This window comes from Salvelinus namaycush, chromosome 38, assembly GCF_016432855.1.
Source record: "Salvelinus namaycush isolate Seneca chromosome 38, SaNama_1.0, whole genome shotgun sequence".
NCBI classification, from domain to species: Eukaryota; Metazoa; Chordata; class Actinopteri; order Salmoniformes; family Salmonidae; genus Salvelinus; species Salvelinus namaycush.
The window spans coordinates 20282508-20307526 of NC_052344.1; the positions used below are offsets into that span (position 1 = coordinate 20282508).

Sequence of the window (25019 nt, forward strand, 5' to 3'; positions counted from 1 at the left end):
GCATACAACAGCCGTGTTCTCAATTCACTGGTGGCTGCTAAATAGTAGCACCTAATAGACGGGTTGGTTGTTTAGCAACAAACCCGACGCGCATTCAACTATTGGGCAAAACAGACTGCGTTGGCTTAGATTGTTGACAACAGGTAAACTATATTTTGTCTCCAGCATTTATTGAAAACATAAATACATTTGCACAATGAGCACTTCTTGTCTAAAATACATCGTTACACTTGTTTGTTAGCTAGCTAGTGAATTTTAGCCTCTTTAGCATTGACATGAAATCAGTCAAAACACTTCAAACAAGACATGGTATAGTTCAAGAAAAATATTAAACTAGTCACTTACGATTCCCCACATGGCAGTTTCTTGTCATTGTTGGTAGCTATCTGGCCATCCAGAATCATAAAATTCACGGACTTCTGCCCCATAGAAGCGTGCGTTGTCAGCTAACACATCTTTAGTATGCACGTCTTGACCCCAATGACTTGCACTTGCACTTTTGTGAGTAGGAAGTGGCCCAGCGTAGCGTGTTTGACTGTCTTGTGGTTACGGGCAGAGGAAATTGAAACTTTGTTTTTGCAGTAAGAGGAAACTAAGCATGTCAGTCTTAACCACCCAAGCTAGACATTCAAAACATTCAAAACTCCACTGCATCTGTTTACGTCAAATACGTTTCACTCTCTAAAAATGTTGAACTCTCATCAACAGCTTTTATCTTTTCAAAGAGAGGGAGGTTGTTGAGAGGTAGAGCCTTGAACATAATTATACTGAACAAATGATAAAGCCATACCCCATAAATCATAAATGAAGCCCGAGTCCTTTCATATAAATGTTTTATAATGGTTTCTATGGCAACAAGAATCGACAAAGCATTGAGATACGGGTCTTTCATTAGCAAGTGTGCCATGTTTTTAGGTGACCCGACTGTTTTGAAAAAGCAAGATCGATATACCCAAGCTAGGACTAATCCCTCTGTGTTAAATGTACCCTAGGCGGTAACCTAATGAGATGCAATATATCTGCCTTATTATTGATGAAAACTGTTGAAGATGGAACTGTATCAGAGGACCCATTAGTAAGCCTAGCAGATGCACTCTGGTAGTGGATGGTTATTGCTCACTCACACAGCCATTTAAACCTACAGGATTTGTAGAAACATGGGTCTCCAGGGATTGTGGGTTGCCTGGTTTCCGGAAAGCAGATTTAATCAATGTTCTATCTGTACTGCTCTATCCCCTCTCTCTCCCAGAGGGTTCAACCCGGTGCCCTGTCCGGTCGGCAGCAGATATGCCCAGGCTAGTTACCACTCCAGTGACCTGTGAACATGGCAAATAAAATAAAATTGTATTAGTCACATGCGCCGAATACAATACAGGGAAATGCTTACTTATGAGCCCCTAACCGACAGTGCAGTTTTAAAAATATGGATAAGAATAAGAGATAAAAGTAACAAGTAAATAAAGAGGAGCAGTAAAAAGATAACAAATATACAGGGGGGGGGGGGGGGGGGGGGTGCCGGTATGCCAGTCAATGTGTGGGGGCACCGGTTAGTTGAGGTAGTATGTACATGTAGGTAGAGTTAAAGTGACTATGCATAGATGACAAGAAAGTGGGGGTGGGGCAAATGTGAATAGTCTGGGTAGCCATTTAACTAGATGTTCTGGAGTCTTATGGCTTGGGGGTAGAAGCTGTTTAGAAGCCTCTTGGACCTAGACTTGGTGCTCCGGTATCGCTTGACGTGTGGTAGCAGCGAGAACAGTCTATGACTAGGGTGGCTGGAGTCTTTGACATTTTTCAGGGCCTTCCTCTGACACAGCCTGGTATAAAGGTCCTTCCTGGCAGGAAGCTTGGTCCCAGTGATGTACTGGGCCGTTCGCACTACCCTCTGTAGTGCCTTGCAGTCGGAGGCCGAGCAGTTGCCATACCAGGCAGTGATGCACCCAGGCAGGATGCTCTTGATAGTGCAGCTGTAGTACCTTTTGAGGATCTGAGGACCCATGCCAAATCTTTTCAGTCTCCTGAGGGGGAATAGGTTTTGTTGTGCCTGCTTCACGACTGTCATGGTGTGCTTAGACTATGTTAGTTTGTTGGTGATGTGGACACCAAGGAACTTGAAGCTGGTTGAACTGCTCCACTGCAGCCCCGTCGATGAGAATGGGGGTGTGCTTGGTCCTCTTTTTCCTGTAGTCCACAATCATCTCCTTTGTCTTGATCACGTTGAGGGAGAGGTTGTTGTCCTGGCACCACACGGCCAGGTCTCTGACGACCTCCCTATAGGCTATCTCGTTGTTGTTGGTGATCAGGCCTACCACTATTGTCATTGGCAAATTTAATGATGGTGTTGGAGTCGTGCTTGGCCATGCAGTCATGAGTGAACAGGGAGTACAGGAGGGGCTGAGCACGGGCCCCTGTGTTGAGGATCAGCGTGGCGGATGTTGTTACCTTCCCTTTCCACCTGGGGACGGCCCGCCAGGAAGTCCTGGATCCAGTTGCAGAGGGATGCGTTTAGTCCCAGGGTCCTTAGCTATTTGATGATTTGAGGGCACTATGGTGTTGAATGCTGAGCTGTAGTCAATGAATAGCATTCTCACATAGGTGTTCCTCTTGTCCAGGTGGGAAAGGGCAGTTTGGAGTGCAATGGAGACTGCATCATCTGTGGATCTGTTGGGGTGGTATGCAAATTGGAGTGGGTCTAGGGTTTCTGGGATGATGGTGTTGATGTGAGCCATGACCAGCCTTTCAAAGCACTTCATGGCTACAGACGTGAGTGCTACGGGTCGGTAGTCATTTAGGCAGGTTACCTTAGTGTTCTTGGGCACAGGCTCTATGGTGGTCTGCTTGAAACATGTTGGTATTACAGACTCGGACTGGGAGAGGTTGAAAATGTCAGTGAAGACACTTGCTAGTTGGTCAGCGCATACTCGCAGTACACGTCCTGGTAATCCGTCTGGCCCTGCGGCCTTGTAAATGTTGACCTGTCTAAAGGTCTTACTCACATCGGCTGCGGAGAGCGTGATCACACAGTCATCCAGTACAGCTGGTCCTCTCATGCATGTTTCAGTGTTATTTGCCTCGAAGTGAGCATATAAGTAGGTTAGCTTGTCCGGTAGGCTCGTGTCACTGGCAGCTCTCGTAGTCTGTAATCGTTTGCAAGCCCTGCCACATTTGGCGGGCGTCAGAGTCGGTGTAGTAAGACTCTATCTTAGTCCTGTATTGATGCTTTGCCTGTTTGGTGGTTCGTCGGAGTGCATAGCGGGATTTCTTTTAAGCTTCCGGGTTAGAGTCCCGCTCATTGAAAAAGCTAGAGCTGCCGCTTAGCTCAGTGCAAATGCTGCCTATAATCCATGGTTTCTAGTTGGGGTATGTACGTACGGTCACTGTGGGGATGACGTCATCGATGCACTTATTGATGAAGCCAATGACAGATGTGGTGTACTCCTCAATGCCATTGGAGGAATCCCGGAAGATATTCCAGTCTGTGCTAGCAAAACAGTCCTGTAGCTTGGCATCTGCTTCATCTGACCACTTTTTTATTAATCTAGTCACTGGTGCTTCCTGCTTTAATTGTTGCTTGTAAGCAGGAATCAGGAGGATAGAGTTATGGTCAGATTTGCCAAATGGAGGGCGAGGGAGAGCTTTGTCCCATAGTTTGACTGTGCAGCAGCTCGTATACACAGCAGTTCTCCTCTGCTCTCTGTGCCATCTGCAGTGTTGTGAAACATGTTCGGAGAGCAGTAGAATGAAAACTGCAGTGTCATGTGTTGATAATATAGATCGGATACTACTTTATGAATTATTGTGAGAGACCGCAGATCAGAATCTCCCCTCTATTTTCCTTCCAGTACTTAATGTTGAAATTGGAAAGGCCAGCGATCGTTCAGAGCATCACCTTTGGGAAGTATGAGAAGACTCACGTGTGTAACCTGAAGAAGTTCAAAGTGTTTGGTGGGATGAGTGAAGAGAACATGACAGAACTCCTGTCCAGGTGAGAGCAGAGGGACAGTGAAGTGTACTTCTTTACTGTATAATTAACCTACCTTACTGTCTGTACCATATTTATTTAATTTGTTATCTTCTATTCCTCTGCAGTGGCCTGAAGAATGACTACAACAAGGAGACCTTCACCTTGAAACACAAGATCGACGAACAGATGTTTCCCTGCAGATTTGTTAAAATAGGTGGGTTTGGAAAAGGAATGGGCCCAAGGCTTGGGCCTACGTGTTGTACAGACTCTGTCCAGCTTGAACATGATTGGAGTGAAGAGATGCTACACGGCTGGAGATGGAAATAAGTCAAAATGGTGAAATAGTTGATGATTTAAATTATAGACCGTTCTCTCTGTCTCTCTCAGTGCCTCTGATGTCTTGGGGGCCCAGTTTTAACTTCAGTATCTGGTACATTGAGCTGCATGGCATAGAGGAACCTGACTTAGTGCAGCCCTGCCTTAACTGGTACAGCAAGGTGAGCCTGCCTCTGAGACGCACACACTCACATACACAGTTGGGGTTAAGGGAGAGAATCAGTCTGAGTGGGTTACTTAAGCAATAAGGCCAGAGAGGGTGTTGTATTTGCGGAGTGCCTGGATACAGCCCTTAGCCGTGGTATATTGGCCATGTACTACAAACTCCAGAGGTGCCTTATTGATTTTATAAACTGGTTACCAATGTAATTAGAGCAGTAACAATGATATTTTGTCATACCTATTGTATACGGTCTGATATACCATGGCTGTCAGCCATTCAGGACTCGAACCACCCAGTTTAAACAATAAGGCCCTAAGAGGTGCGGTATATGACCAATATACCACGGCTAAGGGCTGTTCTTATGTACGATGCAACTCGGAGTGCCTGGACACAGACCTTAGCCGTGGTATATTGGCCATATACCACAAATCCCTGAGGTGCCTTATTGCTGTTATAAACTGGTTACCAATGTAATTAGAACAGTAAATACTGTCATACTCATGGTATACGGTCTGATATACCACAGCTTTCAGCCAATCAGCATTCAGGGCTCAAACCACCTAGTTTATAATATGAAGTATACTATTTGTGATGAAAAACATTGATCAAATATGGAGCTGTATTCCTCTAGTACCGGGAACAGGAAGCGATCCGCCTGTGCCTGAAGCACTTCCGGCAGCATAACTACACAGAAGCCTTTGAGTCGCTGCAGAAGAAGACACGCATCGCGTTGGAACACCAAATGCTGACACACCTCCACGACCGCCTGGTACTCCGTGGAGACTTTGATGCCTGTGAGGAGCTCATCGACAAAGCTGTCAAAGGTCCTGACACCCACACCTCCTCAGAAAGACCGATGGGGGCTGGACATCCTGCCCTGTACACATCAACTGCAGTACAACTACATGACCTCAATCATCCTACTAACTACAGACCTCTACCATCCCATGACTGAGATCTTAAAACTTAGTTTGGCTTATATTTAGCTCATGAATTCAGTGGATACCATAGTGATTCATTATTTACACTATAGATCCATGTATCTGTACTTTTTCCATTTTATCAGATTGATTTGCAACCACAGGGCATGGCAATGTCATCCTGACATCATGCGTTCTTTTTGAGATTGAAACGGTAACAAAACTATTCACTTCTATCTCCTGGCTAAAATAATCTGGACAATCTTTCTGTGTTTGACATTTTCCTCTGTAGACGGTTTATTTAACCAGTACATCAGCCAGCAAGAGTACAAGCCAAGATGGAGTCAGATCATCCCCAAGAGTAACAAAGGTACAACCGCCCAAGAGCCAAGCCCAGATGACATGAACAGTGAGACAAACTACTCAAGTAGGAAATGTGTTCTCATTAACAAAATGCTATGGTACGCTGTACACTACCACTCTATAGCGATGAATTAATGTTTTTCCCCGTCCCCCTTTCTCTTCTGCTCCTTTTCCATTTTCCTTCAACACTCCATCCCTCTCCTACATTTTATTCCCTCCTTTCCCTCAACCCCTTTTTCCTCGCACTCTTCCGCTCCATTGCTCTCTCCAGGTAATGAGGATGACAACAGACCAGGGATGAGGGGAGGTCATCAGATGGTCATTGACGTTCAGACAGGTGAGGCATGCTAGCCACCACCACACCTAGACCACACCCCCTATAATGTCACCTATTACTTAAACTGGAATTCTCCTCTTCCAAATGTGTTATTTAACTATAGCGGAAATTGACGTTTAGGTTCCACCTCCGAAGAGTGACGCAGGCTGCTAATACATATTCACGAATTGGGGATGGGAACGCCGTGGGTGCTTTCCACGTGGAGTGGACAAATAACAACAAGTAGGGCAACGACAGCTGTCAGTGTAGCTAGCTAGCATGCTAACCTTATCCGGCTAACTAATGTTATCTGCTACTACACTGCATTCAAAATATTAGCCAGCTAGGCTATGGCTGGTTCTAGAGTTGGATTTGTCATAAGCATGTAGGGAAAACTTCGCCACAGATGGATATGAGAAATCAGTCCACAGTTTTGGCATCGTCCATAAATTGCGACTGGGAATCTGCCATAGAAATGGGAAGAATAATATGAAGCTCCGGTAAAATGGATAGCCTAACTATCAGGGTCGCAACTTTCACTGGGGACGCCCCCCCCCCCCCCCCCCCCCCCCCCCCATATTCTGAAATTGCATTTTTGTTCCCCCCCAGTTTTATCATTGGAATGCGATACAAAACGAGACAAAGGTGTGCTTTAGGACCATGAGGATGCCTCCGAGTAGTCGAGTAGGCTGCTTTGGAGTGTTTATCCAACTGGATAAGACCAAAGTTGCACCCCTGCTAACTATTGAGCGGTTTGGACTAGAGACGCATTTTTCTACATTGTAATGGATACGGTGAAACCTTTAGTAGGCTCATGCCATAGTTCTCACAGCTAGTGGAGGTGAAATGATAGGCTACAATGGCTGCGTGCCGCAAATTATATGTAACAACGCCCTGAGCGCATCGGACACGAAACACTAATATTTGATGTCAAAGCAGTGGAGCGTGTTCAAAACCATTCATCTTGGGGGGGGGAAGTGGTTCCAAAATGCAATCTTATCACACACAATTTTAAATAAGTGCAACTTGACAAATTATCCAATGAATTATGATAATTTGCTGGTAAAAAAAATGGAGGTGCAAAAAAAAATTGCGCCCCCTATTTTAATTTGCGCCATGGCTCACGCAGCGAAGTGTAGGCTACGGTTAAAAGCTGTAGCCAGAGAAGGAAGAGGATGTGAGACACCCCACTCACTTTTTTTTTTCTGCTTCAGTGAAAGTCATTGAAGTAAGTAGACCAGACCCAGCTGCTATTGCATTGGTGTCTGTGGGAGACCCAACCCATTAACTAGACCGGAACTGACAATGTTTTTCAATGGTAAACGGCCTGAGTGAACTCTATTTATCCGCCATCTTTGCTGTAGCCAAATATTCTCTATTATATTGCTCAGCTTAGTTGCGACTTTGCAGGTGTTTCTGATTAATAAACAATGCCATGCTGGTGGGTGGTACCATTTGATGTAAAACCCAGCCCTGAAACGAAATGTAGGCTAAAAATAATTTGCACGTAATTTCATAGGAAAAGACACGGCATTGGCACGAAGTTGCACGAAGTGGGCAGTTCGGGGTTGTCACTTCAAGCCCAAATATATTCTACTTTGACTTTACTTATTGTACAATTACTTATTGACTTAAATCGTTGTGTAACATTGTGGGTAAGCTCTAGCCATCGTCTTTCAGTGGATTTCTACTGCTGTAGGCGTGTAAGACATATAGTATCGCCTTTTGCAGAAGACAGTGGTTATTTTAGTGCTCTGTAATGTTTTGGTGGCTTACTCGCCTGCAGGCGTTTGTAAAGACAAAGGCTTGTATTGTGCGCGTGTGTATACAGGCTGTGAGAAGCCTTGCATCTTGCTGGTCTGTCTCTCAGGCCCCCAGACACTGAGAACTGTGTTGTTGGCCAATCCAGATGACCTAGAGTAACCCCCCCACAACCAACCTACAAAAACCTCTAAACAGTTTGCACGCCGTGCAGACATTACCCCTGTGTGCTGCTCTGCTGATTTGCCATGGTTACGGCCCATTGAACCTGTCCACCGCTGTGTTAATTATGCACTCATGCTACTCAATTCACGGGTTCTTCAGGACTTCTTCAGGACTTATGGAATGGAACTCTGTTCTTTCTGCAATTTGAAGTGATGATTTCCCCCAAAATTCTCATGATTGTGCTCAGTATGTAGTCTAAGTGTTTATCTTGAATAGCCTTTTTCTACTCGTTAACCCTTTACATTCGTGGAACTTAGCCTCTATGGATACAGCTACATTGAAATGTTTGAAGAAACATACAGTTGAAGTCGGAAGTTTACATACACTTAGGTTGGCGTCATTAAAACTCGTTTTTCAACCACTCCACACATTTCTTGTTAACAAACTAGTTTTGGCAAGTCGGTTAGGACATTACTTCGTGCATGACAAAAGTAATTTTTCCAACAATTGTTTACAGACAGATTATTTCATATCATTCACTGTATCACAATTCCTGTGGGTCAGAAGTTTTACATACACTAAGTTGACTGTGCCTTTAAACAGCTTGGAAAATTCCAGAAAATGTCATGGCTTTAGAAGCTTCTGATTGACATCATTTGAGTCAATTGGAGGTGTACCTGTGGATGTATTTCAAGGCCTACCTTCGAACTCAGAGCCTCTTTGCTTGACATCATGGGAAAATCAAAAGAAATCAGCCAAGACCTCAGAAAAACAATTGTAGACCTCCAAGTCTGGTTCATCCTTGGGAGCAATTTCCAAACGCCTGAAGGTACAACGTTCATCTGTACAAACAATATTACGCAAGTATAAACATCATGGGACCACGCAGCCATTATAACGCTCAGAAAGGAGACGAGTTCTGTCTCCTAGAGATGAACCTACTTTGGTGTGAAAGTGCAAATCAATCCCAGAAGAACAGCAAAGGACCTTGTGAAGATGCTGGAGGAAACGGGTTCAAAAGTATCTATATGTAAAACGAGTCCTATATCGACATAACCTGAAGGTCGCTCAGCAAGTAAGAAGCCACTGCTCTAAAACCGCCATAGAAATGCCAGACTACGGTTTGCAATGCACATGGGGACAACGATCATACTTTTTGGAGAAATGTAAAAGGGGGGAGGCTTGCAAGCTGAAGAACACCATCCCAACCATGAAGCACGAGGGTGGCAGCATCATGTTGTGGGGGTGTTTTGCTGCAGGAGGGACTGGTGCACTTCACAAAATAGATGGCATCATGAGGAAAGGAAGTTATGTGGATATATTGAAGCGACATCTCCAGATATCAGTCAGGAAGTTGAACCTCATTTGCACTCACTGTATATAGACTTTTTCTACTATGTTATTGACTGTATGTTTGTTTATTCCATTTGTAACTCTGTGTCGAGCTGATTTTCTTTATCTTGGCCAGGTCGCAGTTGTAAATGAGAACTTGTTCTTAACTAGCCTACCTGGTTAAATATATATATTTTTTTCAATCCCAGGTGTTGACCAGCGTTGGCTTCTTGTTTCCTACAGAGACGGTGTATCTTTTTGGGGGCTGGGACGGCACACAGGACCTGGCTGACTTCTGGGCCTACAGTGTTCAGGAGAACCAGTGGGTCTGCATCTCCAGAGACACCGAGAAAGAGGTGAGAGGGCAAGATGTATGAAAGACCGAAGGACGGTGGAAAGAGCAGTTATTGTGACACAGAACAACACTGTTAAATTTGTCCATACTGATTGTTACAGCTGCTTAATGAGCAGAACACTCAATTATTTATAGGAATGATCAGGATAATGACTGCAGTTTTCTTTGGTCAAGGTCAAAGTAATGTCTAACAAATGATTATAATGAAGATAATAGTTGAAAGCTACACTATAGGAAAATATAACAAAGGTGTAATGTTATTGAGCAGGTACTGGATATCAACGAAGTTCAGTAAATGGTAGAAATGCTGTCGCCACATGGAGCAGGGGGCCGAGTCGTCTCCTTTTTTATAGACAGTTGGTGTGATGGCTTACCTCCTCCCCCCTTGTCCTCTCCCAGAGTGGTCCCAGTGCGCGGTCCTGTCACAAGATGTGCATCGACAGCCAGCGGCGGAAGATCTACACGCTCGGCCGCTACCTAGACTCCAGCGTCAGAAACAGCAAGTCTCTGAAGAGTGACTTCTACCGCTACGATGTCGACGCCAACACCTGGACACTGCTCAGCGAGGACACGTCAGCCGACGGCGGGCCCAAGCTCGTCTTTGACCACCAGGTAACCTCTTTATCACGCCCCTCACACAGCTGTATCATACACGTCCAAACTGGACTAAACTGGCTAGGAGTGAATTGAAACACTGTGGGCCTCATTAAAAATAGGTTACTGAGTTTTTGTTGGTTAAATAATTGGTCCACTCAGCCATCTGGAGGTGAGACCAGAGCACTGATGATGAAGGCTTAGCCGGCTATAGTCTTGACATATTTTCCTCGTGTCCCACTTTTTAAGCTAAAAATGAATCTAAACGCCAAGGATTTTTGCGTCATTTTTCCACTGCTCTAAGCCCAACACTGAAATCCAAATGTTGAATCTCATGACTCTCTTCCGACCCAACCTTTCTCTTCTCCTCCCTTTCTCTCATCCTTCCTCCCTCTCCTTATAGATGTGTATGGACTCGGAGAAGCACATGATCTATACGTTTGGTGGTCGGATTCTGATGTGTAACGGCAGTGTGGAGGACAGCAGGACGTCCGAGCCCCAGTTCAGTGGGCTGTATGCCTTCCACTGCCAGGCCGGAACCTGGAGCCTGCTCAGAGAAGACTCCTGCAATGCTGGGCCTGAGGATGTCCAGTCACGCATCGGACACTGCATGCTCTTCCACACTGTGAGTTATGGGAGTAGTATTATGACTGGTATTGATGTTAGGGTAATGTTGCATAGCTGTTACTGAACTGTGCTCATACACTCACACACATCAACACACAATGTGGCAACATTGCGGTGACATTCTTTATAGAATTCAGCACTAACACCAGAATGATTTATTGACAGAAAGCCAAAATGTCTTTCTACTTTGTGTTTTTAGAGAAAGCCAATGACAGAACAAATATGGTCCAATTTTACTCTCATTACTCTTTTATGAAGTGAAGGAAAATTGTTCAGACTATTATCTTGTTCCACAGAAGAATGTAAACCATTCAGAGTGTTGGCATGAATATGAAATAGATTTTGCTCTTCTCTCGCTCATCTCCCCCCTCCCTTTCTCCAGAGGAATCGTTGTCTGTATGTGTTCGGAGGTCAGAGGTCAAAGACGTACCTGAATGACTTCTTCAGCTACGACGTGGACGGGGACCATGTGGAGATCATCTCAGACGGAACCAAGAAGGACTCCGGCATGGGTAAGACTGTCCACTTAGTCACTTAAGCCACCAGGGACAGTAACTCCATGGGTGGAGTAAAGTACAACCGACTCACCTTAATTGTTTAGTGCCAACATTTTGTTCCAAATGGATCTGGTCAGGTCTAATGCCAAGGGTGTTGCAAGGCTAACCTAAATGAGTTTAGCCTTCATATAAAAGTCCCCTCACTGCCTTCAGCATGTTGTACTTGCACCCTGGGTTCCACCCATTCTGGCAGGCAACAGAGAATCTAGTAGCGTGGCCGTAGTGCGTTTTCTTTACAAAGTTGGAATTCATAATTGCTTGCTGTGATTAGAAAGTGAGTAGTTGATTTCCTTAGCTTCTGAGAATAGCATTTTTGTCATGTGCAAAATGGGGTTCTTAGAAATTCCCACCCCCATATTATTGTGGTATTTAGCAAAACCTCACAGGAACATTTAATTAGAGTGCACTCTCACACCACACACACTGTCTCAATCGCTCACAATCCACTTTCGCTTTCATTTTTATTCTCACTCTCTCACAGAACCATATTCTTTTATCCTCTACTTTTTCTATTACACACACATGTTTGCAAAGCTACTGGTAATTTACCAAAGTTACCGGAATCTTCAGTAATTTTGGTAATTAACAGAAAACATATGATAACTTTGGTAATTTATACTTGAGTAACTGTAAAGAAAAACAACAAAAAAACATATTTATTGTTATATACACATACACGCGCGCGCACACACACACAGTACCAGTCAAACATTTGGACAAACCTACCCATTCAAAGGTTTTTCTTTATTTTTACATTGTAGAAAAATAGTAAAGACATAAAATCTATGAAATATCACACATGGAATCATGTGGTAACCAAGAAAGTGTTAAACAAATCAAAATATATTTGAGATTCTTCAAAGTAGCCACCCTTTGCTTTGATGACAGCTTTGCACACTCTTGGCATTCTCTCAACCAGTTTCATGAGGAATGCTTTTCCAACAGTCTTGAAGGAGTTCCCACATACGCTGAGCACTTGTTGGCTGCTTTTCCTTCACTCTGTGGTCCAATTCATCTCAAACCATCTCAATTGGGTAGAGGTCATGTGATTGTGGAGGCCAGGTCATATTTTGCCACACTCCATCACTCTCCTTGGTTAAATAGCCCTTACACAGCCTGGAGGTGTGTTGGGTCATTGTCCTGTTGAAAAACAAAATGATAGTCCCACGAAGCCCAAACCAGATGGGATGGCGTATCGCTGCAGAATGCTGTGGTAGCCATGCTGGTTAAGTGTGCCTTGAATTCTAAATAAAGCATCTCGCAAAGACACGGCGGTTGGAACCAAAAATCTACAATTTGGACTCCAGCCCAAAGGACAGATTTCCACCGGTCTAATGTCCATTGCTCGTGTTTCTTGGTCCAAGCAATTCTCTTCTTCTATTGGTGTCCTTTAGTAGTGTTTTTTTTTGCAGCAATTCGACCATGAAGGCCTGATTCACACAGTCTCCTCTGAACAGTTGATGTTGAGATGTGTCTGTTACTTGAACTCTGAAGCATTTATGTGGGCTGCAATTTCTGAGGATGGTAACTAATGAACTTCTCTTCTGCAGCGGAGGTAACTCTGGGTCTTCTTTCCTGTGGCGGTCCTCATGAGAGCCAGTTTCAAGTTCTTGACATTTCTATGTTGACTGACCGTCATGTCTTAAAGTAATGATGGACTGTCGTTTCTCTTTGCTTATTTGAGCTCTTCTTGCCATATGTACTTGTGTCTTTTTACCAAATAGAGCTATCTTCTGTATTTCCCCCTACCTTGTCACAACACAACTGATTGGCTTAAATGCATTAAAAAAAATCCACATTAACTTTTTAACACCAAACACTTTTTGGTTACTACATGATTCCATATATGTTATTTGTGATGGCCATAATATACCTTGACTTTGTTGTCCTCAAGCCATTTTGCCACAACTTTGGAAGTATGCTTAGGGTCATTGTCCATTTGGAAGACCCATTTGCGACCAAGCTTTAACATCCTGACTGATGTCTTGAGATGTTGCTTCAATATATATCCACATAATTTCCTTTCCTCATGATGCAATCTATTTTGTGAAGTGCACTAGTCCCTCCTGCAGCAAAGCACTCCCACAACATGATGCTGCCACCCCCGTGCTTCATGGTTGGGATGGTGTTCTTCGGCTTGCAAGCATCCCCCTTTTTCCTCCAAACCTAACGATGGTCATTATGGCCAAACAGTTCTATTTTTGTTTCATCAGACCAGAGGACATTTCTCCAAAAAGTACGATCTTTGTCCCCATGTGCAGTTGCAAACCGTAGTCTGGCTTTTTTATGGCGGTTTTGGAGCAGTGGCTTCTTCCTTGCTAAGTGGCCTTTCAGGTTATGTCGATATAGGACTCGTTTTACTGTGGATATAGATACTTTTGTACCGGTTTCCTCCAGCATCTTTACAAGGTCCTTTGCTGTTGTTCTAGGATTGATTGGCACTTTTCGCACCAAAATACGTTCATCTCTAGGAGACAGAACGCGTCTCCTTCCTGAGCGGTATGACGGCTGCGTGGTCCCATGGTGTCTATACTTGTGTACCATTGTTTGTACAGATGAACGTGGTACCTTCAGGCGTTTAGAAATTGCTCCCAAGGATGAGCCAGACTTGTGGAGGTCTATAATTTTTTTTCTGAGGTCTTGGCTGATTTCTTTTGTTTTTCCCATGATGTCAAGCAAAGAGGCACTGCGTTTGAAGGTAGGCCTTGAAATACAGCTACAGGTACACCTCCAATTCACTCAAATTATGTCATTTAGCCTATCAGAAGCTTCTAAAGCCTTGACATCATTTTCTGGAATTTTCCAAGCTGTTTACAAGGCACTGTCAACAGTGAATGTAAACTTCTGACCCACTGGAATTGTGAAACAGTGACATCTAAGTGAAATAATCTGCCTGTAAACAATTGTTGGGAAAATGACTTCATGTCATGCATGAAGTAAATGTCCTAACCGACTTGCCATAACTATAGTTTGTTAACAAGAAATTTGTGGAGTGGTTGAAAAACGAGTTTTAATGACTTCAACTGTATGTGTACACTACCATTCAAAAGTTTGGGGTCACTTAGAAATGTCCTTGTTGTCCATGAAAACATACATGAAATGAGTTGAAAAATGAATAGGAAATCTAGTCAAGATGTTTACAAGGATATTGAAATAATAATTGTCCTTCAAACTTTGCTCTCGTCAAAGAATCCTCCATTTGCCGCAATTACAGCCTTACAGACCTTTTGGCATTCTAGTTGTCAATTTGTTGAGGTAATCTGAAGAGGTTTTCACTTCCTGAAGCACCTCCCACAAGTTGGATTGGCTTGATTGGCACTTCTTACGTACCATACGGTCAAGCTGCTCCCACAACAGTTCAATAGGGTTGAGATCCGGTGACTGCTGGCCACTCCATTATAGACAGAACACCAGCTGACTGCTTCTTCCCTAAATAGTTCTTGCATAGTTTGGAGCTGTGCTTTGGATCATTGTCCTGTTGTAGGAGGAAATTGGCTCCAATTAAGCGCTGTCCCCAGGGTATGGCATGGCAAAATGGAGTGCTAGCCTTCCTTCAAGATCCCTTTTACCATGTACAAACCACTAAAGCACCCCCAGACCATCACATTGCCTCCACCATAATTGACAGATGGCGTCAAGCACTCCTCCAGCATCTTCATTTTTTCTGTGTCTCACGAATGTTCTTCTTTGTGATCCGAACACCTCAAACAAAGATTAGTCTGTCCTTAACACTTTTTTCCAATCTTCCTCTGTCCAGCGTCTGTCCTCTAGCTCAGTTGTGCACCGGTGCCTCCCACTCTTTCTATTCTGGTTAGAACCAGTTTGCGCTGGTCTGTGAAGGGAGTAGTACACAGCGTTGTACGAGATCTTCAGTTTCTTGGCAATTTCTCGCATGGAATAGCCTTCATTTCTCAAAACAAGGATCGACTGAGGAGTTTCAGAAGAAAGTTCTTTGTTTCTGGCCATTTTGAGCCTGTAATCGAACCCACAAGTGCTGATGCTCCAGATACTCAACTAGTCTAAAGGACAGTTGTTTTTTTTATTGCTTCTTTAAATCAGCACAGCAGTTTTCAGCTGTGCTAACATAATTGCAGGAGGGTTTTCTAATGATCAATTAGCCTTTTTTAAATTATAAACTTGGATTAGCTAACACAACGCACCATTGGAACACAGGAGTGATGGTTGCTGATAATGGATCTCTGTACGCCTATGTAGATATTCCATTAAAAATCATCCGTTTCCAGGTACAATAGTCATTTTCAACATTAACCATGTCTACACTGTATTTCTGATCAACTTGATGTTATTTTAATGGACAAAAAATGTGCTTTTCTTTCAAAAACTAGGACATTTCTAAGTGACCCCAAACTTTTGAACAGTAACGTGTGCATATCTCTCTTCAGCTCTGGAAAAAATTGAGAGACCACTGCAAAATGATCTGTTTCTCTGGTTTTACTATTTGCTCTAAATGACAATATTTTTATTTGGAATTTGGGAGAAATGTTGTCAGTAGTTTATAGAATAAAACAAAAAAATTCATTTTACCCAAACGCATACCTATAAATAGTAAAACCAGAGAAACTGATCATTTTGCAGTGGTCTCTTAATTTTTTCCAGAGCTGTGTATATATTTGTGTGTGTGTGTGTGTGTGTACACACGCATCCAAATTAAACACCAATGGTATTCACTAAATTGATGGTTTATATTTAGGATTATTTTACAGCTTTTGTCATTCAATAGTTTTTGTTTAAATCATCTTACCGTATTCATTATTTCATGTTTTACATGTGATAAGGCCACACAGAGGGCCAGATGATTACAGACACCTGTGATAATCTGAAGTACCCAAAATGGCCAGTAGATGTCTTGTGATAAATTACATCCTTGAAAGATACCAAAATTATGGTAGTTTGCTGGGAAACTTAGAATGTTTCCAGTAATGTACCCTCCCTTTGCAACCCTACACACACACACACACACACACACACACACAGTCTGAATGCTAACTTGAGCAAATCGCAACATTGCACTTCGTTTAGTCGCTATCAACTGATGCTTTTGGTCAGCAGTTGTGTGCGTGTAGCCTAATCTGTGTCTTTTTCCCGTCAAGCTTTTTCCCGTCTTCATCTACCCTAAAGAATCTAATATAATCTGTGGTTTCAGATGCAATAGATGGCTGTAGGAGGAGATGCCGCCTCTTCTATTAAAGTGACATGTGATAGACTTTTCAGTGCAGCTCATTAAAAGGCACAGGGTAGCAGAGAGAAAGAGATGCTTGTTGTCCTGATAAACAGATTGTCTAAGATCTCTGGCTGGGCAGAGCTGGACGGGCGTGATGATGGCAGAGTATTAATAGGACCTCTCTGTGTGCCTCTCGCATCTGTGTCATCCTGCAAGAACGAAAGATGGGGAGGGAGGCAAAAGTAGAGAGATGGAGGGAGAAACCGAAAGATGCAGAATGAGCAAGCGAGAGCGAAAGAACAGAATGTATTTTGGCAGGAAGGAAGTAGCAAGCCCAAACAGTGCTCTTGTAATCATTCTCTGTTTATCGCCGCCGCAGCTGCTCTGTGTTCTGCTCCGGTACCACAGAAACATCTCCCTGTTCATTTCCATTTCAGAACTGTGCTTTAATGAGCTCCATATCTATCCCAAATGGCACCCTATTCCCTATATTGTGTACTACTTTTGACCAGGGCATGTAGCGTCTGGTCAAAAGTAGTGCACTACACATGTGTTAAAGTGCTATTTGGGACCTAGGCTGTGTCTGAAGGGCAGAGCACAGTCTCTAGTGGCTCTGTCCTTCTGGTGTTTTCTTCTTGCTCTTCAAATACACTTCTTTGTTTTGTTGATTCTCTAAAACAATCTACTCTCTACTCAAGTTACACAGGCTGGTTGACCTAGGGGCCTGTTGTTTTGTTTATGCAGAAGTTAATGCCTTGGTTAATGTCTTGGAACAGGACATCGACGCATAATTCATGTCGTGTGTTTGGCAAACTGTCTATGAAGCTTGTTTGAGAAATGGCCCTAATTTTCCTTGAAAGCATATGGTGGGTTCCATAAAAATTTATTAGTTAAAGTTGGTAGTACTAAGTGATTAAATTTAAAAAAAAAAAAAAAAAAACTTCCTCCCAGCACCACACAGCATCTTTGTTTTGACACTGTTCCTCAACTTACCATCATAGATTTGATACACTATGAAGTCATTGCGAAAGCTTATACCTGCTTCTTACGTACAACTACTGAAATACATGTTGTGACTAATAAGCGGCCGATGACCACAAAGCGGAGGTACTTGGCCTATGTGTTCCATATTCCGCTATACGTATGAATAGTAGCATACTGTATACACTGACGTGTCATGACTACAAACACATGTGCAATCAGGGGATTGCTTTAGACAAGCATTGTATGCAAATCTGGGTAAAACGACATGCATATGGATAGTTGCATACTGTTTTACACTGGCCGCAAACACATCCTGTTTGTCAGTAATGCAAATCCGTAGAAAAACAAACATACATTTGCGTTGTGTCCTGTTTGTTTCCAGCGAGTCTCGTTGCTATGTACGTTGCTATGTGAGCAGCCTTTTGCTTTCGTAGTCTATCCCATTTCTCAAGTCTTTTAATCTTGGCCTCAATGGAAACAATGTGCGATAGCGTTAAATAACCATAGAGCCCAGAATTCTGTGACCAGGAAAAATGCAGAATCCCTGCTATTATCTCTGTGTTATCTCAATGTAGCCTGCTATTCTCTCTTATCTCAGAAGCACCAGTCTGTTTTAAACCTCTCTCTGATGTGTGTTTGTCCCTCAGTGCCGATGACGGGCTTCACCCAGAGGGCCACCATAGACCCAGAGCTGAATGAGATCCACGTCCTGTCTGGCCTCAGCAAGGACAAGGACAAACGAGAGGAGAACGTCCGTAACTCCTTCTGGATCTACGACATCGCACGCAACAACTGGTACGAAACACACGTACACACAGTCTTGTATAACTAACCATGTGGGGGGGGACACAATTCAGTCCCATTCAACATATTTTCCCTAACCCTTAAACTAATCCTAAACCTAATTCTAACCTTAACCCTAAACCCCCCCCCCCCTAGAAATAGCATTTGACCTTGTGGGGACTAAAAAAATGTTTGTTTACTATTCTTGTGGAGACACTTGTGGTCCCCACAAGTATAGTTGCACACGTCCACGCACCGGCAAACGCACACAATAAGACACTTTGATACAATCATCAACCAGTAGCATCATATTTCAAAGGCTTTCCTGGCCTGAAAGGGAGTTTCATAATCTCTCTGCCCTTCAAAAGAGAACTTAATGTTTTTTTTTAGAGGGTGTGTTTCAGAGAGTGTGTGTGTTGTACCTCTGCACCTTCATGGAGAAAGTCTTTGTTCTGGCCTAGCTAATTTGGTCAGTTGAAACAGTGCTTGTGAGAGAACAGGCTATCAGTGCTGCCTGCCGCTGGTTCCGGTACACTGCTTTCTCCAGTCGTTCTTTTTACTGAGTGTCCAGTAAATGAAGTCAATGTTACACCTAAAGCTGTGTGTGTGTGTTTCTCTGTAGGAGGCTGTCTAGAAGTGTGTTCCAGTATTTGCTTCTGGGTGTGTGGGTGTGTTTCCTTTGTGAGGTATAGAAACACAATAGGTGTTCCTCTTCAGGGTTAAGGCTATGTGCGTACTAACTTGTTGTACTGTATGTGTGTGTGTGTGTGTGTGTGTGTGCGCCCCCGCGTGCTGCAGGTCGTGTGTGTATAAGAATGACCAGGCGGTGAAGGAGAACCCCAGTAAGGCTCTGCAGGAGGAGGAGCCCTGTCCACGCTTCGCACACCAGCTGGTCTATGACGAAATGCACAAGGTCACACACACGCGCACACAAAAAATTTGACCTTTATTTAACCAGGTTAGTCTGGTTGAGAACATTTATTTTTCAAGAGCGACTTGAACCAAGATAGCAGCATCAGCACATCAGTTTCAGACAGCCACATGACATAAACCAGACTAAGATACATCAAGATAACAAGCAGCATGTCAGTGAAGAACATGGACACACACACACACTTCTACAAATGCTAAATGCTATAAGCATAAGGGCACAAAAGTCTATTAAATACTGTTTTGGGATATCATTATGATCTGAGACCAGCTGCAGTTTTGAGGGTATTGATGGATGTGCTAATATATCCAGTGTTATTTTTCCTCTTTGTGTTCAGGTGCACTACCTGTTTGGAGGAAACCCAGGGAAGTCGTGCTCTCCTAAGATGCGTCTGGATGACTTCTGGTCCCTCAAGCTGTGTCGCCCCTCCAAGGAGTACCTGCTCCGACACTGCAGATACCTAATCAGGAAGTACAGGTACAGAAGCAGAGAATGGACTATACCCCTGGAACTGAACCGTAACCTCTCTGTACCATATAGCAAAACGGTGGATACAAATGTATAGGAGCTATGGCTTCACAATTTGAGTTTCGGGTTCTGCTTTGACACTGATTCCACCTAGTGGCCATGTCTTGCCATTGTAGGGAAGGGTTATCTCCTCGTTCATTTTGCAGTGATCTTTTCACCTTGTGTGGTAGAGATTCTGTAGGTTAGGCTAAAGGATTTTCTCAAGCTCTCTGTGGGTGTGTTTTTAGGTTTGAGGAAAAGGCCCAGTCAGAGCCTCTGAATGCTCTGAAGTACCTGCAGAACGACCTCTCTCTGACTGTGGACCACACCAACCCTGACGAGACCAAAGAGGTGAGGGACGGGAGGGAGGGTTGACTGATGGGGAGATGGGTTCTTGCACATTGTGCAGTGTTATTTATTCAACTGTGCTTTTAGATCAAGTAAACTAGAGGTCGACCGATTTATGATTTTTCAACGCCGATACCGATTATTGGAGGACCATTAAAAGCCGATACTGATTAATAGGACGAAATATTTTTTATTTTTAAACATTTTTAAACATTTTTTAAATGTTTTATTTATATATATATATATGCAAAAACACAGTGTTGGAGAAGAAAGTGCAATATGTGCCATGTAAAAAAGCTAACGTTTAAGTTCCTTGCTCAGAACATGAGAACATGAGTGTTCAATATTCCCAGTTAAGAAGTTTTAGGTTGTAGTTATTATAGGACTATTTCTCTCTATACCATTTGTATTTCATAGACCTTTGACTAGTGGATGTTCTTATAGGCACTATAGTATTGCCAGCCTAATCTCGGGAGTTGATAGGCTTGAAGTCATAAACAGCGCTGTGCTTCAAGCATTGCGAAAAGCTGCTGGGAAACGGAGGAAAGTGCGGTTTGAAGGAATGCTTACGAGCCTGCTGCTGCCTACCACCGCTCAGTCAGACTGCTCTATCAAATATCAAGTCATAGACTTAATTATTATATAATAAACACACAGATATACGAGCCTTTGGTCATTAATATGGTCAAATCTGGAAACTCATTTCAAAAACAAAACGTTTATTCTTCCAGTGAAATACGGAACCGTTCCGTATTTTATCGAATGGGTGGCAACCCTAAGTCTCTAAATATTGCTGTTACATTGCACAACTTTCAATGTTCTGTCATAATTCAATGTCATGGCAAATTATTTACGGTCTTTGTTAGGAAGAAATGGTCTTCACACAGTTCGCAACGAGCCAGGCGACCCAAACTGCTGCATATACCCTGACTCTGCTTACACTGAACGCAACGAGCCAGGCGGCCCAAACTGCTGCATATACCCAGACTCTGCTTACACTGAACGCAACGAGCCAGGCAGCCCAAACTGCTGCATATACCCTGACTCTGCTTACACTGAACGCAACGAGCCAGGCAGCCCAAACTGCTGCATATACCCTGACTCTGCTTACACTGAACGCAAGAGAAGTGACACAATTTCAGGCACCGCAATGATTATATGCAACGCAGGACAAGCTAGTTAAACTAGTAATATCATCAACCATGTGTAGTTAACTAGTGATTATGTGAAGATTGATTGTTTTTTCTAAGATACGTTTAGTGCTAGCAGGCAACTTACCTTGGATCCTTGCTGCCTGCACTCGTGTAACAGGTGGTCAGCCTGCCACGCAGTCCCCTCGTGGATTGCAATATAATCGGCCGTAATCGGCGTCCAAAAATGCCATTGTTATGAAAACTTGAAATCGGCCCTAATTAATCGGTCGACCTCTAAAGTGGTTTGATAATGTAAGATTCCAAGCCTGTGTTTTGATGTTCATTGTTTTTTTATATTATTACCAGGAATAATGGAAGTTTATTTGTGGGCAGTGTTGCGTTAGTGTTCAGTGACTGAGATGTTGTTCCGATGTGACTATTCAGTTCCAGCTCCTGCCCTCGGCTCTCTTCAAGTCCAGCTCTGACTTCATCCCTCTAGGTAAGAGCCTGCTGCGTTATCTGCATACTTCACTGGACACACAGTAGATGAAAACCAATGAACGGAAGGATTATTCTCGCCCGCTTTCCCCCTCCCCCCCTTCAGCCCTTCTTTCTGACGTACTTTCATTTTGATCCTCCCACATGACCTTCTGAGCGTGTATGTGACCTTTATGAGCTCATATGACTTCCTGTGGAGATTGAGCAATTGAAGTGGGTCTTTTCTTCCCACCACTCTCTCCCTTCACCTTCTCTCTTGTCCCTCTTACCCTCTCTTTATTCCTTTCCATCTCTCTTCCCCTCTCCCTCTCCATTCTTCCCTTCTCTTTCACACTCTTCCTCCCTCACTCATCTCTCCCCCTCTTCTGACCTCTCTCGCCCTCTCCCTCCTTCTCTCAGGTTTCTCAGACGTGGACCAGACGTATGCCCAGCGCACGCAGCTCTTCGACATGCTCGTCAACTTCTTCCCGGACAGCATGACCCCGCCCAAGGGTAACCTCGTTGACCTCATCACACTCTAGCCCCGCCCCACAACCCTATGCACCACCACCATACGCCAATAAGACTCTGATTGGCCGGCCCAAAGCCAAACTTCATATTTTTCTACACTTGACCCTTCCAAATTCAGTGGTGCTCTGCTCGTGGACTGCACTTGTTGACCCCCTCTTTAGGATGTTGGTTCTTCAACAACTAAAATGGAAAATGAGGGTCAGCCCACTTGTGATTTAAAGGGGTTGATACTGAATATCACTGTGAAAAAGAAAAAAAAACACCCCCCCCCCCCCAGACCTGATAGTGTTTGTTTAATAAACTGATTTAACAGGGCAAAAATTACCCAGAACTGCCAAACATATCATCTGTGTTAACTGATTTGATTTGTGAGGTTTACATTAGACTTTTACATGCTGCGTTTCAGTTTACTTGGCATTAGAAGCCTGTTAGGTCAAGGAGGAGTCTCTTATTTTCCACTCGGTCTTGCATCCGTCTCTCTCTGACACACTCACTCACACAAACCTGCTTGTGACAGTAGTTGTTAATGACACCCTGTCAGTGCGTTGTACGTTGAATATACCTTCAACCAAGTTCATGCTTTTGTTTGCTTGCTCTGCCTGTATTATTGGTGGCCATATTATATACCCCATATTTATAATTATGTCTGCCGTGCTGTTTCACACTGTGTCAAAATGTTAATTGTGTTATATAGAAACAATAGAATAATGATCCTAAGAGACAATTTATATGTCAAATGAAGTTAAGTCAATTAAATCCTCTATCAATGTAAAATTCAGTCATTATGGGTTTGGGGGGAAAACGTTGTCAAGTTGTCAAAAGCCTGGGATTCTGGTAATGGCTACTGTAGCTTTAGTGTGATGCAACCATGGATCTGTCACTGATGCATGGTGGGAAATGTAGTCCAAGTATGAATGTTATTTTTTTAACTCACTCCCCATCTTGTAAGAGAACTGCAACATGATGGTTCTGCTGTATCAGGGACTTTTAATGTACAAACACACATCTGTATGCATATGATCTCATTGGCTGGGATGTATCTTCCTTTGACAATGGGAGTTATTTTATGGGTAAAGGCAGAATGAATGATTGCTTTCATTGAGGGAGAGCCCAGTCTCCCCCTTCAGCGATGGCCTGATTACTGGGTTCTCTGTTTCTCATGCAAACAGTGATGACAGGACATTCTTCATTTCTGACCTAAAGAAATACAGAACACTAGATTTCATTCTTACTCAGAATAAGGCGATAGGAGCATTCACAAGTGATCTCTAAACACCAAGTTATCAAATGGTATCTGTCTTGTGGCTCCAGCCAAAGTTTTGATGTACAGGAAATGTTTTTGATTGGTTCATAATCATTATGCTGGAACTGAGGATGCCCTTTGATATAGCTTGTGTGTGTTTGTCTCGGATCGCCAGGGTATTTTGTCTAGTTCACCTGTGTGACATAATACAAACATATGCCTCATATTGTTCTTCCATTCATCTCAGTAGCAGAGACGATTGAAGTGATCCCCTTTCCCCTCCTTCTCAAGAATAGTAGCAGCCTAGTCTTCCATTACATATTGTGTATGTATTGTCTATATATTTAGCATTTTTATGAGACAGCTGTACAGTATGCAGAGTACACTCTAGGCAAAAGCCTATGGAGTCTGTGAAATATCCATCCCCTTTGTTTTGAGATCAATCAACTCCACTATCAGATAACCAGGGATGGAGGGACTATTCACATTCAAGGAGACACACACTTAGTGCTTGAGTCCTGTCAAGGGTGGTAGAGCCGAACATTAGACATGCTTTTTCTTGTTAGATCCATAATAAATCCTTGATCAAAATCCTAATCAAATTGGCAGATTGTACACTATGTCCCAATAGATTCATTACATCTGGTTCCTTCATACAGGCATATACATGAAGACATCTGATCTTATTGTTAGAAGATGAGTGATTAGATCAGATTTCTCTGTTCGTTTGCACGCATGTCCTCAGTAATCAGTATTAGCTTAATTTGAATCACAATCATTGCTGTTTGCTGCTTGTGTGCAGGGTGCACACCCCTGTATGCTTACAGTATGTGAGCTTGAAACTTGTGTGTGTGCTTGTTTGTGTCTGTTTGCTAATGGATGTCTTCTGCTACCACCATATTAAGCTTAGTAAATATTAGCTCTCTGACCTGAGATCCAGAGAGAAAGGAGTGTCATACTTACCATTGTAGATTTGTAATAAAACCCGTTATTTAGGAAGTACTCATTATTTATGGTAATTATCACGGAATAGAAGACTTTTGCGATGATTGCATTCGTTTCTTTTTTTGTCAGAAATAAAAGATAAGCTTAAGAAAACATGAAAGAAGCACCTTTGCAGAAAATATATATATCACAATGCCAAATACTTTTTATTTTTGGGAGGGGAAGGAAATTATAATTTTCAGATAAATGGAATGTTATTTTCTTCATCTGCCCCCTCTTCTCCCCAACTGGGACTGAGGAGTATTTGGAGGTACTCTAGGGTGTGTGAATGAGCACTACTCTGGATAACGTGAATGTGTAGAAGAGCCTATTGTAGAATTGAATTGTATGTAATGTACATAACGAATAAAGATTGTATTTTGTTCAGGTTTTCATAAATAACTGACTCTGGTTTTTGATTTGTAACCAGTTGGGATGCAGCTATACATTTTGTATGTTGATT

General features: G+C 43.1%; 1 protein-coding gene across 1 annotated transcript in view; it reads left to right on the forward strand.

The window, feature by feature from the left end:
- Positions 1-24955, forward strand: part of LOC120032295 (muskelin-like) — a 38200-nt gene extending 13245 nt beyond the window's left edge. Inside the window, exons 3-18 of the mRNA XM_038978320.1 lie at positions 3843-3985; positions 4090-4178; positions 4352-4461; positions 5095-5287; positions 5676-5753; positions 6018-6083; positions 9564-9676; positions 10075-10287; positions 10673-10894; positions 11279-11408; positions 18267-18414; positions 19201-19315; positions 19671-19810; positions 20089-20191; positions 21766-21820; positions 22219-24955. Of these exons, the coding sequence (XP_038834248.1) occupies positions 3843-3985; positions 4090-4178; positions 4352-4461; positions 5095-5287; positions 5676-5753; positions 6018-6083; positions 9564-9676; positions 10075-10287; positions 10673-10894; positions 11279-11408; positions 18267-18414; positions 19201-19315; positions 19671-19810; positions 20089-20191; positions 21766-21820; positions 22219-22340 (2040 nt within the window). The 3' untranslated portion in view covers positions 22341-24955. The remainder of the gene's footprint in view (positions 1-3842; positions 3986-4089; positions 4179-4351; positions 4462-5094; positions 5288-5675; positions 5754-6017; positions 6084-9563; positions 9677-10074; positions 10288-10672; positions 10895-11278; positions 11409-18266; positions 18415-19200; positions 19316-19670; positions 19811-20088; positions 20192-21765; positions 21821-22218) is intronic.
- The last annotated feature ends 64 nt before the right edge of the window (positions 24956-25019 follow it).